Source organism: Callorhinchus milii, unplaced genomic scaffold (assembly GCF_018977255.1).
Source record: "Callorhinchus milii isolate IMCB2004 unplaced genomic scaffold, IMCB_Cmil_1.0 Scaffold12, whole genome shotgun sequence".
NCBI classification, from domain to species: Eukaryota; Metazoa; Chordata; class Chondrichthyes; order Chimaeriformes; family Callorhinchidae; genus Callorhinchus; species Callorhinchus milii.
Window position 1 is genome coordinate 1,745,978 of NW_024704753.1, and position 14,625 is coordinate 1,760,602.

Sequence of the window (14,625 nt, forward strand, 5' to 3'; positions counted from 1 at the left end):
TTTGGACTTCGCAACAATAAAATAGGGCAGCCCTGAACAGTGGCTTATTGAAGTGGATTACTCACCACATCCTCGCGGAGAAACAGTCGATCATTCATTCACAAGGCATTAATAAACGGACAAAAGGACTATCCCTGCGTGAACTTCTGAAGAACTCGCTCTGACTGGCAGCTTCCCTGCAGCGTGTTCCAGCTCACACCTCCCTGCTCCAGCTCACACACACCCGCCCTGAGCTCTCCAGGCTCACTGACTGGTCAGACGTATGTATGTATGTATGTATGTGTGTGTGTGTGTGTGTGTGTGTGTGTATGTATGTGTGTGTATGTATGCAGGTGTTGTCTGTGTACTTATGTATATACTGTGTATGTGTTTCTCTGTGCGTCTCTGTCTGCCGTGCGCAATTGGCTGCTGCGTTTCGCCCACAAAACACACAGTCACTCCACTTTGCAATATATTCGGTGAAGCGCTTTGAGACGTCTCAGTGACGCGATAAGGCGCTGTCTCAAATTCAAGGATTATTATTTTTAACCTGTCTTATCCGACAAGAGGATTGCGTGTACGTATCAGTGGGTGCTGGTACGTGTGCATGTTCGTGTGTGCGCGCGCGCGGGCGCGCGAGAGCGACTGCATGTACAGGAAGCATTTCTTTGCGCGAGGGAACCAGGAAATGTACAATCGCTGAAATCGACCGTGCATTTTGACCCCCGGTGTAGACCAGGCTCCCAAATCCCACTTGGCTGACAACAGCATTTCACCCAAAGAATATTCAGTCACTCCGCTTTACAGTATAGCCGAGAAGCGCTTTGAGACACCTCGCCGGCGTGATAAGGCGCCACGTCAAGTTCGAGTTACGTTAACAATAATAATTCCCGCATTCGATGCTGAGCCTTTTGAAGTCTGAGCGTCTCTAAGCTAAGACGTCGTGACTGTGTCTTTCTAACGCTCCAAAGGGGCGTTCACTGTGATTGCTCCCACGTTCCCGACCCTCTCCGCAGCCTTTGGAACTCGCTCCAAACGTTCCCTCTGCAACAGTCTCCGCCTGCTGGACCACAGCAGCCACTGCGCCCGTAAGGCAAGTAATAATCCTCGCATTCGATCCCGGCGCCTGATCCCGTCCTCGAGACGTCTCAAAAGCGCTTGGCGGGGCACGCCGCGAAGTGAACTGACTGCGTATCCGTGGCCGGATACGAATAGCGTACGAGTAAGCAAAGCACCAGGTTGCCAGCTGCCTCGCCCGGCGACCGGGTGCTTCAAACGACGCCGGGTATCAAGTGAAAACTCTGCACCGAATGAGGGGAGAAACGCCCGAAACATGTCACATTTGTCTCGGCGGCCACTTCGATTCGGCTGTTGTTTTTTTTTTACAAGTCAATTTTAGCCGAAGGGTAAAATCTCCCCGGATTTGTTTCACGCAAAAAGAATGCACTTGAGATAATTCGGCCTTTGTCGTCATGTGCAATGTGCCTACGTGTATTAAGGGGCGTAGAGGAAACCACAATAACTTGCATTTATGTATTATATAAGGTCTCGGAGCACAGCAAATGGCAGGGTTGGATAATAATAATTCTCGCAATTGATATCGCGCCTTATCACGTTGTCGAGACGTCTCAAAGCGCTTCATAGAACATACTGTAAAGCGAATTGACTGTGTATTTTTATGGGCAGCCAATTGTCCCGCAAACAGTCGGGGATTGAGTGACCAAATTCTCTTGTTAATTTTTCTTGCCGCGTGAAGATGAAGGGAGATGGGTGGGGGCGAAGGGGTTGACCGTAGGTGCGGTCGAAGATTTTAAGGCGGGATTTAAAGACAAGGCATCGACAGTGTCAGGCTCCACCATTGTCAAGCGCTCTGGGACGCATGAGGGGGTCCATATAAATGCAAGTTGTTGCGTGATGCCTTGAAACCTTTAAGAGGCAGCAAAATAAATCAATAAAAACAAAGAAATACGGTACTGCAGCCAACATTCAGACGGGAGAGTTTGCAACAAATCCGGTCAGAGACCAAACAGCCACAGAGGATCAAAGGAAAATGAACGACTAAAGCTTCGGAGGAAAAATCTTTCGTTTTGAAAAAGAAAGGAAGAGAAAAGCAAGATGTTGACAATGTTTGATTCACTGTCTCTCTGTCTCTCTGTCTGTCTGTCTGTCTGACAGGAACAAGCGCTTTCAGTCTTCCAGTGAATGGAGCTTTATTAAGAGATGAAGCTGAAAGCTTGACGCATCGAATGGGACCCAAACTTCCAAGGCCTCAAAATAGTTGGCTGTTCACATGGAAAAGGCAGGAACGAGCCTGTGTTTAGAGGGGGGAACAGCCCAAGCAGAGAAAACGGACGTGGAAAGTGCACAAAACTCTCCTCGAGTGAATGGAAAATATACACACACAAAAAAAGTGATGAAATTCACTTTCTTTTTTTTCTCAGTTCTCCATAAGAAGTTAGGAGCGGGAGGGGCCGTTCAGCCCGTCGAGCCTGCCAACACTCGCATACAACGCCCTCACCTATTCCCGGGATACGGCATGCCAAGTGACTGCCAGGATGGTTCGAAGGCAAACTCGACGGACCTCGGTCTTCTTTCGTCCAATAATTAGCACGTTCTTATGTTCCACTGCACACTCCGGGCAAGAGACCTATCCCCGAGTGATCACAGAGCTTATGCAATCACATTATTGTGCGTTCAGTTGCGCGAGGATAGAGCAAAGCCCGTGAGCAACCACAGTGTGGTCAGCCATGTCACACAGGGGACCGTGATGGTTTTGTCAGAGACACAGGCAGTGAAGCAGCAGTGTAGCAGCTCCTCAGGCTGTGCCGTGCGGTGTTACGCTGTGACTGGATTCCGTGCTCCAAGGATTTTCCGGGACAAGGCAGTGGGAGAGGGGTGCCCGGGTAAGCCGGTGTGTCTTGCCGGAGGGGGGGGGGCTTACAAGCAGAGAACAGCTGGCCCGTCTCTGCTAGCCCCCCCGCCCCACCACCAACACCCCTCCCTCCCACTCCCACTCTTGGAGCGCTTAACAGTGGTGGAGCCCGATGCCAAGGGGGGGGGGGGGGGGGCGGCGGAAGATGACCGTAGGCACAGTCGGTCAAAGAGGGAGGCGGCCTGAAAATGGGGAGCGAGGGGACGAGGCGAAGGGATCGAGGGAGGCAGCGCCGCGGCTTTGCCTACGATACCCGTCGCAGCTCCGAAGCACGTGCGGAGATGCCCAGCGATGCAGAGAAACAGGCGTCAGCGCGGCCCGGGCCACTCATCTCGTACGTCCCGTACGGTTACGAATCATATCCGCGAGAAACAGAAGCTCGTGGGTTTCGAGCTCCGGGTGGGGGAACTTTGAGCTCGCCCAGGCTCGGCTGGCGGGCCAGTGCTGCGCTGGGGGGGGGGGAGTGCCGCACACTCTCGCAGCATCGAGCCGCCTCAAAGCGCTTCGCAGGATTCCAGCGTAAAGAAGTGACTGTGTATTTTGCAAGGCGAACAGAGGCAGCCAAGCCGACCTTCCCTGAAGCAGTCACTTTTGTTGGGTGTGTGAGATCTCCCTCCCCTGTTACAGCAAGTGAAACAAAATCAGGAATTAAGCATCCCACAACAACCACACTGCACGGTTTCACATCCCTTTACATTCCCACACGTAGCGCAACACAGCCTCGTTTCCTGTGCTTCACATAACCGTACACAAGGAAACCGGCAAAGCGTCAGGACCTGGGGTTCGATTCCCGGGCAGGTCGGGGCGAAACCCTCGTCAAGTTTCCTTACCACACACACACACACACACACCTCCGTTTACCCAGTTGTCAGTCGATTAGCGGATCGCTTTCCGGGAGTGATAATCCCTCCAAAAATGTAATAAATACAAATGATGATGATAATAATAATCGGGTACCACTCGACCCACGGCTGTTTGTGGGGACGCTGCCGTGCGCAATTGGCTGCCGCCTTTCGCCCAGAAAATATACAGTCGATTCACCTGACAGCATCTTCTTCCGCGAAGCGCTTTGAAGCATTGTGTCAAATGCGAAGGGTTGTTATGATTATTGTTTAACAAACACCCGCGTTTCACTGCCATCAGTTACAGTGTTAATTCTACGGAGCGTTAAGCAAAGTGTAACTTTGACACCACACTATAGATACCGGGAAAGAGATTTCGTGTCCGTTTCGTACAACACTGAGCGACGGGAAACAACTTTGCAAGTTCCCCATTTCAATCAATTACGGAGTTGCACTCTGACCACACCAAAGCGCTTCACGAGCTTTTCCTGTAAAGCTAGTAACCGTGTGTATTTCTGTCAGGCGAGGCCAACCCAGTAGCCAATTTTTTTGGCACGGGCTTACTTACGTCCCACGAAATCAACGGCCGATTTCTGCCGGGACACTGGAGCGAAACTCCCCGTTTTTTTTTTACTCTGCGGAAAACAACGCTTAAGATTTTGGTGTTATCTAAGACTGTTGAGCTCAAAGTCCTGACGTCTGAGCCATAATCGCAGGTGAGAACGCCACTGACTAAGCCAGACCGACACCGAAAAGAACCTCGAGTTTCCTTACTCCACACACCTCTGTTTACGCAGCAGTCAGTAAGAACCCAGTTGTTAGTCGATTGGTGAATCGCTTTCCAAGGGGGTAATAATCCCTCCAAAAAAAAAGGTCACTCCACCCACGACTGTTTGTGGGACAGTGCACAATTGGCTGCCGGGTTTTGCCCGCAAGATACAGTCAATTCAGTTTACAGCATATATCCTGCGAAGCACTTTGCGACGTCTCAAGGGACCGATAAAGCGCGACATCAAATGCAGGGATTATTATTATTATTATTATTATTATTCAGGATTATTTATTTAAGTCGTTCAGGAGGAGGGGGGAAATAATTAGTGCTAATTATTAAACCAATAATCAATCATCAAATGATAATTCATTATTATCCAGATAATTAACGATTAATTAACTCTTAAAAATGATTACATATTATTGTGGAGTCCCACAGCGGAGTGGTTAGACCGCTCCCGGGTTTGATTCCCAGGTGGGGCGAAACCTTGTCAGGATTCCTTCGTCCGCAAACCTCTTGCGGTGAGCAGGGGGTAATGATCCCTCAAAACAAACGCGGTCACTTGATCCACGACTCTTATTATTCTAGGGATGTTTTGCAATTTTCCACAACTCATTCCCGAAAGCAACTGCCTTCTGCCTTTGAAATTAAAAATAAAAATTGACATTAAATCGCACTCTTCACGACAGACGCGTGAAATTCTACCGTACAGAGCGGCCTTGTGTGTGTGTGTGTGTGTGTGTGTGCGTGTGTGTGTCTGTGTGTGAGAGAGAGAGAGAGAGAGAGAGAGGAGGGTGGGGGGTGGGGGGTGGAAATCCTTTTCAACCTTTGTTTTTCTTTAAAAAAACTTTGCGGAAAGGTGTTTCCTGAAATTACAGTGTGGGTCAATTGTTCTATTGTTAAAATCCCCAAAGGAGCGAACATCACTCTTTTGGCCCACAATCACCCTCCCCTCTCCCCCCCACTCCACCCTCGCTCTCGCTTCGCACAGTATAGACCATCACTGACAGACCTGTCAGCACTTACTCTTAGTTAAAATTCCTGAGTTTTTAATCCCATCGGTGATCGCCATTGTCAACAGTACCTTTGCGTCTCTCCGCAACAAACAAAATAAATCTACGACTTAATTTCGCCCACAAAGCGCACTGTCGACGCACTTTTACTGTGCATTCTGTGAAGCGCTTTGAGACGTCACGTCAGTGGGATAAAGCGCTCTATCAAATGCGAGGATTATTAGTATTATTATTATTATTATTATTGTCGTTAATCCGGTTTGGTTCTGGAGCAAACCTGACTGACGAGCTGAGATCCCAGTTTCAGGGCGTGGAAACGGGAGGAGACAGATTCTCTCTAACATCAGAACAGGAATCCCAGCAGTGACAGAGACACTCCCCCACCGCCCCCCACCCCACCCCACCCCAATAAAATTGGTCAATAACTTTGTGGCCGTTTCACGGGACATTTGCCCGTGAATGGGATGTTGTGCGCTCGATTGAACAGGCAGAGTCGGTGCTTTGGTTTAACGTCTCAGCCAAAGGTCGGCAATACTCCGGCGATACATGCGCTCATCCACCAGCACAGAGCTGGAGCATCAACCTGTACTATACGAGTTGAAACCTACAACCTTCGAAGTCACTCTGACATACAAATTCACAACAACACCCCACCTCGCGCGCGCGCGCGCCCGCCCACACACACACAGACACACACGTCATACGTGTGAGAAGACGATATTCTTCGCAGGAACTTCCTCATTGCTATCAGCCGCTCACAAGACCCGAAAAAGAAGCGTGAGAGCTGAGAGAACCTTTATCTCAGACCACAAGAGAGCCATCGCAACAACACCTCAACGTGTTGCCGCCTGAAACACAATCCCAGAGCCAAAGCCCTCGGAGCCACCACCATTGCTGGCAGTTTCGTGCCCAAAAACATACCCGAACATACCCATTGCCTGGTCAACCAGCCAGCAGAGCTCTGTCAGGTCGTGGGAAAGCTCTGGGCTTGATCCCACTCTCCTCCCCCACTCCCTCCCCCCAACCCCCCACCCCCACCCGCCACATCTTTGCAGCCTCAGAAACCCACAAGGGCCAAAAGCATCTTTCCTGCAGTCACATCCTGTGGTAATGACACCCATTGGGTCTCAACCCGACTCGGTCGGTCAAGCTCTCGTCCACATAGTCACATCATGACTGGAGTAATAATAATAATAATAATGATCCCTGCATTTGATACAGCGCCTTATTACATCTTCGAGACGTCTCAAAGCTCTTCGCAGAATACACTGCAAAATGGATTGACTGTGCATTTTGTGAGCGAAACACAACAGTCAATTGCGCACAGCAGCGTCCCCCAAACAGTCGGTCGTGGATTGAGCAACCAATTATCTTTTTGAGGGATTATTACCCTCGGGAAAGCGATCCGCCAATCGCCTAACCACCGGGTTCCTACTTACTGCTGGGTAACCAGTGTGGGGGTAAGGGAACTTGCCTAGTATTTCGCCCTGCCCGGGAATCCAACCCAGGTCCTCTCGCTTGTGAGGCGAGCGCTCTAACCACTGAGCTCCAGGACTCCACATAGTCAAGACTGACACTCCTGGAGTGTATGGGATGGCGAAGGGACGAGGGGGTGGTGGGGGAGGGTGGGTGGGGGGGGGGGGAATGAGGAAGTTTGCATTGTCCGTCCTTTCGGTGGGGACATTAAATTGAGGTTCCTTCGCCTCATGGCTCTTGAGGCGACCCACAGTTCGTCGAAAAATGATTGCTGCATTCTCCTACAAAAATCAGCTAACCACACTTGACAGTAATTACTGTGCAGCACTTTGAGACGTGATAAGGTTATCAAAATACAAGTGTTTCCTTTCCAGTAAAATTAAAAGGCAGATGGCAGACAAAGAGGGAGTGGTGGGAGGGGTGGGGGGGGGGGCAGGGGAGAGGGAATCAGCATCCCTCACTATTCCGTATGTCCAGTATATGTTTAAAGAGCCCTGTGGTTAGAGCACTCGCCTCGCAAGCGAGAGGACCTGGGTTCAATTCCTTGGTACGGGGAAACTTTAGGTAAGTTTCCTTACTCCACGCACTTATTATTCTGGTTACTCAGCAGTAAGTTGGAACCCGGTTGTTAGTCGATTGGCGGATCGCTTTCCGGGGGTAATAATCTCTCCAAAAAAAAGGATTATTATTCATTATTATTACACTTGGTTCTGAATGGTCTAAACCTGTGATGTCCCTTCACACCCTAACCCCGTTCCTTGCCTCTCTGACCTGCTCGTACCCCACTCCTCTGCCCCCTCGCACCCCCCACCTTCACTCAGCGAGCACAAACCTGCTGCGTGCTTTGACCCTCCCAGTTTCCCTTTATTTAACCCACACCCACCGCAAGAAACGTACAGTTCCTTCCCTCGAGAAAATGCCACTTTACTTTCACAACCGCCAAAGATTGATGATCCAAAGCAGTTCTTCCACAAACCCGTGAACTTCAATGCCTTTCTCTTGGCTTTCCCACTACCACAAATGGCTGCCGTGTTTCCCCCACAAATACTCAGTCACTTCACTTTGCAGTCCATTCTGCGAAGCGCTTTGAGACGTCGCGAAGAGGTGAAAAGGTGCTATATCAAATGCAAGGATTATTATTATTATTATTATGGCCAACATGTTACTGTCTGTTGCTCCTTTCTAATTGAGGGCTGCAGTGTCAGTTTATATATCTGTGTATGTGTGGGGGGGTGTTGGGGGGTGGGGGGTGGGGAGGTGGGTGGAAGGGATGGAAAGGATAAATTCCAGGATTGGGTTTCCCTCGTTTAGATTCCGCCGGTGCTTGCCGTTTATGCACCTACGTCAGATGCGGTGATGCTCATTATCCGCTTGAATTGGCCCCAGATCAAGAGATCGCCAAGAGAAAAAAAATGGGTGACTTGAAATGAATTCGAGCTTCATCAGAACTCTGCAAGCGCAGCATTTAACAACAGAGGGCACTTCACACCGACTGCTCCTTTCAGCGAATGGAGCGAAACCTTGGCTCTGGAACAACGTATGGTCCCACACCTCAAGCAGTGCTTCTCAGGACTCCAGAACGTCAGGGTAAGTGACTGAGCCGACCCGGACCCTGCGAACGTGCAACGCTGTTTGCTGGACATTGATTCGGAGGAGACGTTAAACCGAGGTCTTGCTTGTTCAGGCGGATGTTAAAGAGCTCGTGGTGACGGTCCCCCAAAATAAAATTGGTCACTCGCTCCGCGGCTGTTTGTGGGGACGCTGCTGTGCGCAATTGGCTGCCGCGTTTCGCCCACAAAATACGCAGTCAATGCGCTTTGCAGTCTACCCTGTGAAGCGCTTTGCGATGCCTCGACGAAGTGAAGAGATGCAACATTAAATGCAAGGATTATTATTAGTCTGGACCGAGAACTCAAAGCCCTGACCTGGAGCTTGTGAACCCACAGCTTTCTGAGGCAACAGCAGCAACAACAACAAGATTACATTTGTACAGCGCCTTTCAAGTCGGGAGGACGTCCCAAGGCGCTGACAGCACAGCAAAGAGCCAGGCTGTGTGCTTATCTTTTCTGTTCTGCGGACACGGAGAGAGAGAGAGAGAGAGAGAGAGAGAGAGGGGGAGAGAGGGAGAGAAAATCTGAAATAAGGGCTGGAAATCCATAGCAGATTAGGAAATGTACCACAGTTGAAACTGATTAACGGTGTATTTTGACCCCTGGCTCCCAATTCTCACTTGGCTGATAAAAAAAAAACTTCGGCCAAACATACGGTACATATTCCGTGAAGAGTTTTGAGACGCCTCTCAGCCACGTGATAAGGCGCTACTTTCAGCGCCTTTGGGATGTCCTCCCAACGCGAAAGGCGCTATACAAGTGTCACTTGGTATTGCGTGGTGTCACATGCAAGGATTATTCCGAGGTAAAAATAAAATGCAGTTAAGTAAATATTGTGTACGTAAACATTGAATGATTTATATGTAAAATATTTTATAGAAAGCTCCCGATATCTCGACACCGACACCGACTGAACGTGTCACCGCCACCGAAGTCATTGCGTTGTCACAAATCCCGGCCGCGTTTATTCATGTATTTAATACACGTTCCCTGATAACTCGTCGCTGAACCCCTTTTCCCTGAGAGTGACGGGTTAGCAAGAGTTTAACTCTATTCAAGCAGATAAATATTTGTTGGGAGGGGGGGTTTATGGGTTATGCCATAAACGTAAAGAAGCACTGTTTCTTCGAGTCACTAAATAAATAAAAATCAGCGAAACGTGTGTTTTTTGGCGAAAAAAAAGACACTTTTGAATAAAACGACAACTATTTAGGTATATTTGCCCGTGGCGTCAGGCGGTCATCTCTCAAAAGGCTCGACGCGGCTGGAGGGCACTAAGGACAGGCGGATGTACACCCCCGGCTCTGTACCAAAACTATCCATCCTGGCAGCTTGACACGTTCGTGCCCCCAATACCGCAGCGACTTGCATTTACATGGGCCCCCCCCTCACCCAGGGTAGCGTCTCGAGCTGGGGGGAAAGGCGGTGGTGACCGCGGGCACGGTCGAGGTTCTGACCGCTGTCCATCCGACCGACCGACCGGCCGGCCGGCGGTTCGACAACGCTCGACGGAAATTAAACCTTAAAGGGTTTTTTTTTGCTCCTTTTGGGGGAAAAAAAAGTCAAGTGGGGGTCAAAGGGAAGGTGTTTATCACGTGGGGCGAAAGGGATTTCACGTCCCCCCCTTTTTTGGGGGCACAAAACCCGGCTGTAAGTGATAGAAAAACCTGACGCGCTGAGAAAAGACACAAACGCACAGGAAATCAGGTTGCGCTGCTCCTCCCGGACTAACGTTGGACCTTTCCGAGGAGGGGGGGGGGGGGGCCCTCTGGAGTGCTTCGCTTCCCTCCGCACGTGCAGAGAGAGAGAGCTACGCGCACTGTCGTGAGGGTTATTTCGGCTCTCAACAGCACACAGCATTCCCTTTGCATGACGCGCACACGCAACCGCAGCTACAACAACAACAACAACAACAAGATTGCATTCATGGAGCGCCTTTCACGTCGGGAGGACGTCCCGAGGCGCTGGGCAGTTGGGTCGGGACCCGAGCATTGGGGGGGAGGGGGGGGGGGTGGGGGGGGGAATGGTCAGGGTGAGGGGAGGGAGAGCGAGGAGGGGGTAGAGGGTCGAGAGAGGAGCTGAAGACGCGGTGGAAGAGAAACACGGGTCACACACAGGTCTGGGACGGGGATCGGAAGGCAGTGGTTGCGAAGTTACTGCTTAAGACGGGTCGGATGATGCCTCGTCTCAATCTCTCCCCTATCTGTCTCCCCGGCTTCTCTCTCTCCCTCTCCCCTCTGTGTCTGTCGCTCTCTCTCTCCATCTCTCTGTCTCTACCCCCCTCTGTGTGTGTCTCTCTCTCTCTCCATCTCTCTGTCTCTACCCCCCTGTGTGTATGTGTCTCTCTCCATCTCTATCCCTGTGTGTGTGTGTATGTGTCTCTCTCTCCTTCTCTCTGTCTCTACCCCCCTGTGTGTCTCTCTCTCTCTCCATCTCTCTGTCTCTACCCCCTGTGTGTGTCTCTCTCTCTCCATCTCTCTGTCTCTACCCCCCTGTGTGTGTGTGTCTCTCTCTCCATCTCTCTGTCTCTACCCCTCTGTGTGTGTGTCTCTCTCTCTTCATCTCTCTGTCTCTATCCCTGTGTGTGTGTGTGTGTGTGTGTGTGTGTGACTCTCTCCATCAATGTCTCTATCCCTGTGTGTGTGTGTGTGTGACTCTCTCCATCAATGTCTCTATCCCTGTGTCTGTTGTCTCTCTCTCCATCTCTCTGTCTCTACCCCTGTGTGTGTGTGTCTCTCTCCATCTCTCTGTCTCTACCCCTCTGTGTGTGTGTGTCTCTCTCTCCTTCTCTCTGTCTCTAACCCTCTGTGTGTGTGTGTCTCTCTCCATCTCTCTGTCTCTACCCCTCTGTGTGTGTGGATCTCTCTCTCCATCTCTCTTTCTCTAGGTCTCTCCCCTCTCCCTTTTCCCCCTGTGTGTGTGTGTGTGTGTGTGTGTCTCTCTCTCTCCCTCTCTCGCTGTGTGTCTCTGGAGCTCTGTGTACCCCTCTGTGTGTGTGTGTGGGTGTCTGTCTCCATCTCTCTGTCTCTAACCCTCTGTGTGTGTGTCTGTCTCCATCTCTCTGTCTCTAACCCTCTGTGTGTGGGTGTCTGTCTCCATCTCTCTGTCTCTAACCCTCTGTGTGTGTGGGTGTCTGTCTCCATCTCTCTGTCTCTAACCCTCTGTGTGTGGGTGTGTGTGTCTGTCTCCATCTCTCTGTCTCTAACCCTCTGTGTGTGGGTGTCTGTCTCCCCCTCTCTCTCTCTTCTCTTTATGTCTCTCTCTCTGTCTCTCCCCTCTTCCCTTTAGGTCTCTCTGTCTCTCCCCCTCTCCCTCTCTCTATCGCCCTTCTCTTTACGTCTCTGTGTGTGTGTGTGTGTGTGTGTGTCTGTGGGGCAGTGTGTGTGCCTGTGGGGCAGTGCCTCCCCCCCCCCCCCAGACTTACCGGGTCCCGGTGCTGCCGCTGGTGGTCCCCCGGTGCCCCCCCCCCCCGGGCTGTCCGGGGCCGCACTGAGAGAGGGGGAGAAGCCGCGCACCAGAGCCGCGCGGTCCACCGCCATCCGCACCGGGAGTGGGAGTGAGAGAGAGAGAGACAGAGCCGCTCTCCCCCTCTCCCCTCCTCCTCCCCCCTCACTCCCCCTCTCCCCCTCCCCTCACTCCCCCTCTCCCCTCCTCTCACTCTCCCCCTCACTCCCCCTCCTCCCCCTCTCCCCTCCTCCTCCCCCTCACTCCCCTCTCCTCCCCTCCCCCCCTCTCCCCTCCCCCTCACTCCCCCTCTCCCCTCTCACTCTCCCCCTCACTCCCCCTCCCCCCCTCCCTCCTCCTCCCCCCTCACTCCCCCCTCTCCCCCTCCCCCTCACTCCCCCTCTCCCCCTCCTCTCACTCTCCCCTCACTCCCCCTCTCCCCTCCTCCCCCTCACTCCCCCTCTCCCTCCTCCTCACTCCCCCCTCCTCTCCCCCTCACTCCCCCTCCTCTCCCCCTCCCCTCACTCACTCCCCCTCCTCCCCCTCTCCCCTCCTCCCCCTCACTCCCCCCTCTCCCCTCCTCCTCACTCCCCCTCTCCCCTCCTCCCCCTCACTCCCCCCTCTCCCTTCCTCTCCCCCTCCCCCTCACTCCCCTCCCCTCCTCCCCTCACTCCCCCCTCTCCCCTCCTCCTCACTCCCCCTCTCCCCTCCTCCCCCCCTCCCCCTCACTCCCCCTCTCCCTCCTCTCCCCTCCCCCTCCTCCCCTCCTCCCCCTCCCCTCCTCCCCCTCTCCCCTCCTCCTCTCCCCCTCTCCCCTCCTCCTCACTCCCCCTCACTCCCCCTCTCCCCTCCTCTCCCCTCTCCCCTCCTCCCCTCCCCTCACTCCCCCTCTCCCTCCTCCTCCCCTCACTCCCCCTCTCCCCTCCTCTCCCCCTCTCCCCTCCTCCCCCCCTCCCCCTCACTCCCCCTCTCCCCTCCTCTCCCCTCCCCCTCACTCCCCCTCTCCCCCTCTCACTCCCCCTCTCCCCCCTCTCCCCTCACTCCCCCTCTCCCCCCCTCTCCCCCTCACTCCCCCTCTCCCCTCCTCTCCCCTCCCCCTCACTCCCCCTCTCCCCTCCCTCTCCCCTCCCCCTCACTCTCCCCTCCTCTCCCCCTCCCCCTCACTCCCCTCCTCTCCCCCTCACTCCCCCTCTCACTCTCCCCCTCACTCCCCCTCTCCCCTCCTCTCCCCCTCCCCCTCACTCCCCCTCTCCCCTCTCACTCTCCCCTCACTCCCCCTCTCTCCTCCTCTCCCCCTCCTCTCACTCTCCCTCTCCCCCTCACTCCCCCTCTCCCCCTCCTCTCACTCTCCCCCTCACTCCCCCTCTCCCCCTCCTCTCACTCTCCCCCTCACTCCCCCTCTCCCCCTCCTCTCACTCTCCCCCTCACTCCCCCTCTCCCCCTCCTCTCACTCTCCCCCTCACTCCCCTCTCACTGCTCGGGAGCAGCAGCGCCACTCTGTGTGAGCGTCAGCGACAGCGTCTCTCACTCCCCGACAACACAGTCACTAACTCACACAGTCACTCAGTCACTCACACAGTCACTCACTCACACAGTCACTCACTCACTCACACAGTCAGTCACTCACACAGTCACTCACTCACTCACAATCACTCACTCACTCACACAGTCACTCACACAGTCACTCACTCACTCAGTCACTCACTCACACAGTCACACAGTCACTCACTCAGTCACTCACTCACACAGTCACTCACTCACTCACACAGTCACTCACTCAGTCACTCACTCACTCAATCACACAGTCCCCACTCACACAGTCACTCACTCACTCACACAGTCACTCACTCACTCACTCACTCACTCACTCACTCACTCACTCACTCACTCACTCACAGAGTCACTCACTCACACACACAGTCACTCACTCACACAGTCACTCACCCACACACACTCATTGATACACTCACCCACCCACACACTGCCCCCTCCACACACTCACTCACACACTCACACACACTCACTCACACACTTACTCATACACTGATACACTCACTCACTCACACACACTCACGCACCAACACACCGCTCCCTGCACACACTCACTCACTCACTCCACACTGCCCCCTGCACACACTCACTCACACACACTGCTCCCTGCACACACTCACACACACACTCACACTGATACACTCACTCCCTACTGCCCCCTGCACACACTCACACTGATACACTCACTCCCTACTGCCCCCTGCACACACTCACACTGATACACTCACTCCCTACTGCCCCCTGCACACACTCACAGATACACTCACTCCCTACTGCCCCCTGCACACACTCACACTGATACACACACATACACTGAGATACTCACACCGCCCCCAACACACTCCTCACTGATTCACTCACTCCACACTGCCCCCTATAAACATTCACACCAACATACTCACACTCACACTGATACACACACTCACACTGCCCCCAACACACTCACACTGATACACACACTCACACTGAGATACACACTCACACTGCCCCCAACACACTCACACTG

General features: G+C 53.0%; 1 protein-coding gene across 1 annotated transcript in view; it reads right to left on the reverse strand.

Annotated features, from left to right (window-relative positions):
• The window catches only part of LOC103185067 (FYVE, RhoGEF and PH domain-containing protein 3), a 60,330-nt gene extending 48,167 nt beyond the window's left edge, over positions 1–12,163 (reverse strand). Inside the window, exon 1 of the mRNA XM_042339681.1 lies at positions 12,049–12,163. Within this exon, the coding sequence (XP_042195615.1) occupies positions 12,049–12,163 (115 nt within the window). The remainder of the gene's footprint in view (positions 1–12,048) is intronic.
• Between the last annotated feature and the right edge of the window lie 2,462 nt (positions 12,164–14,625).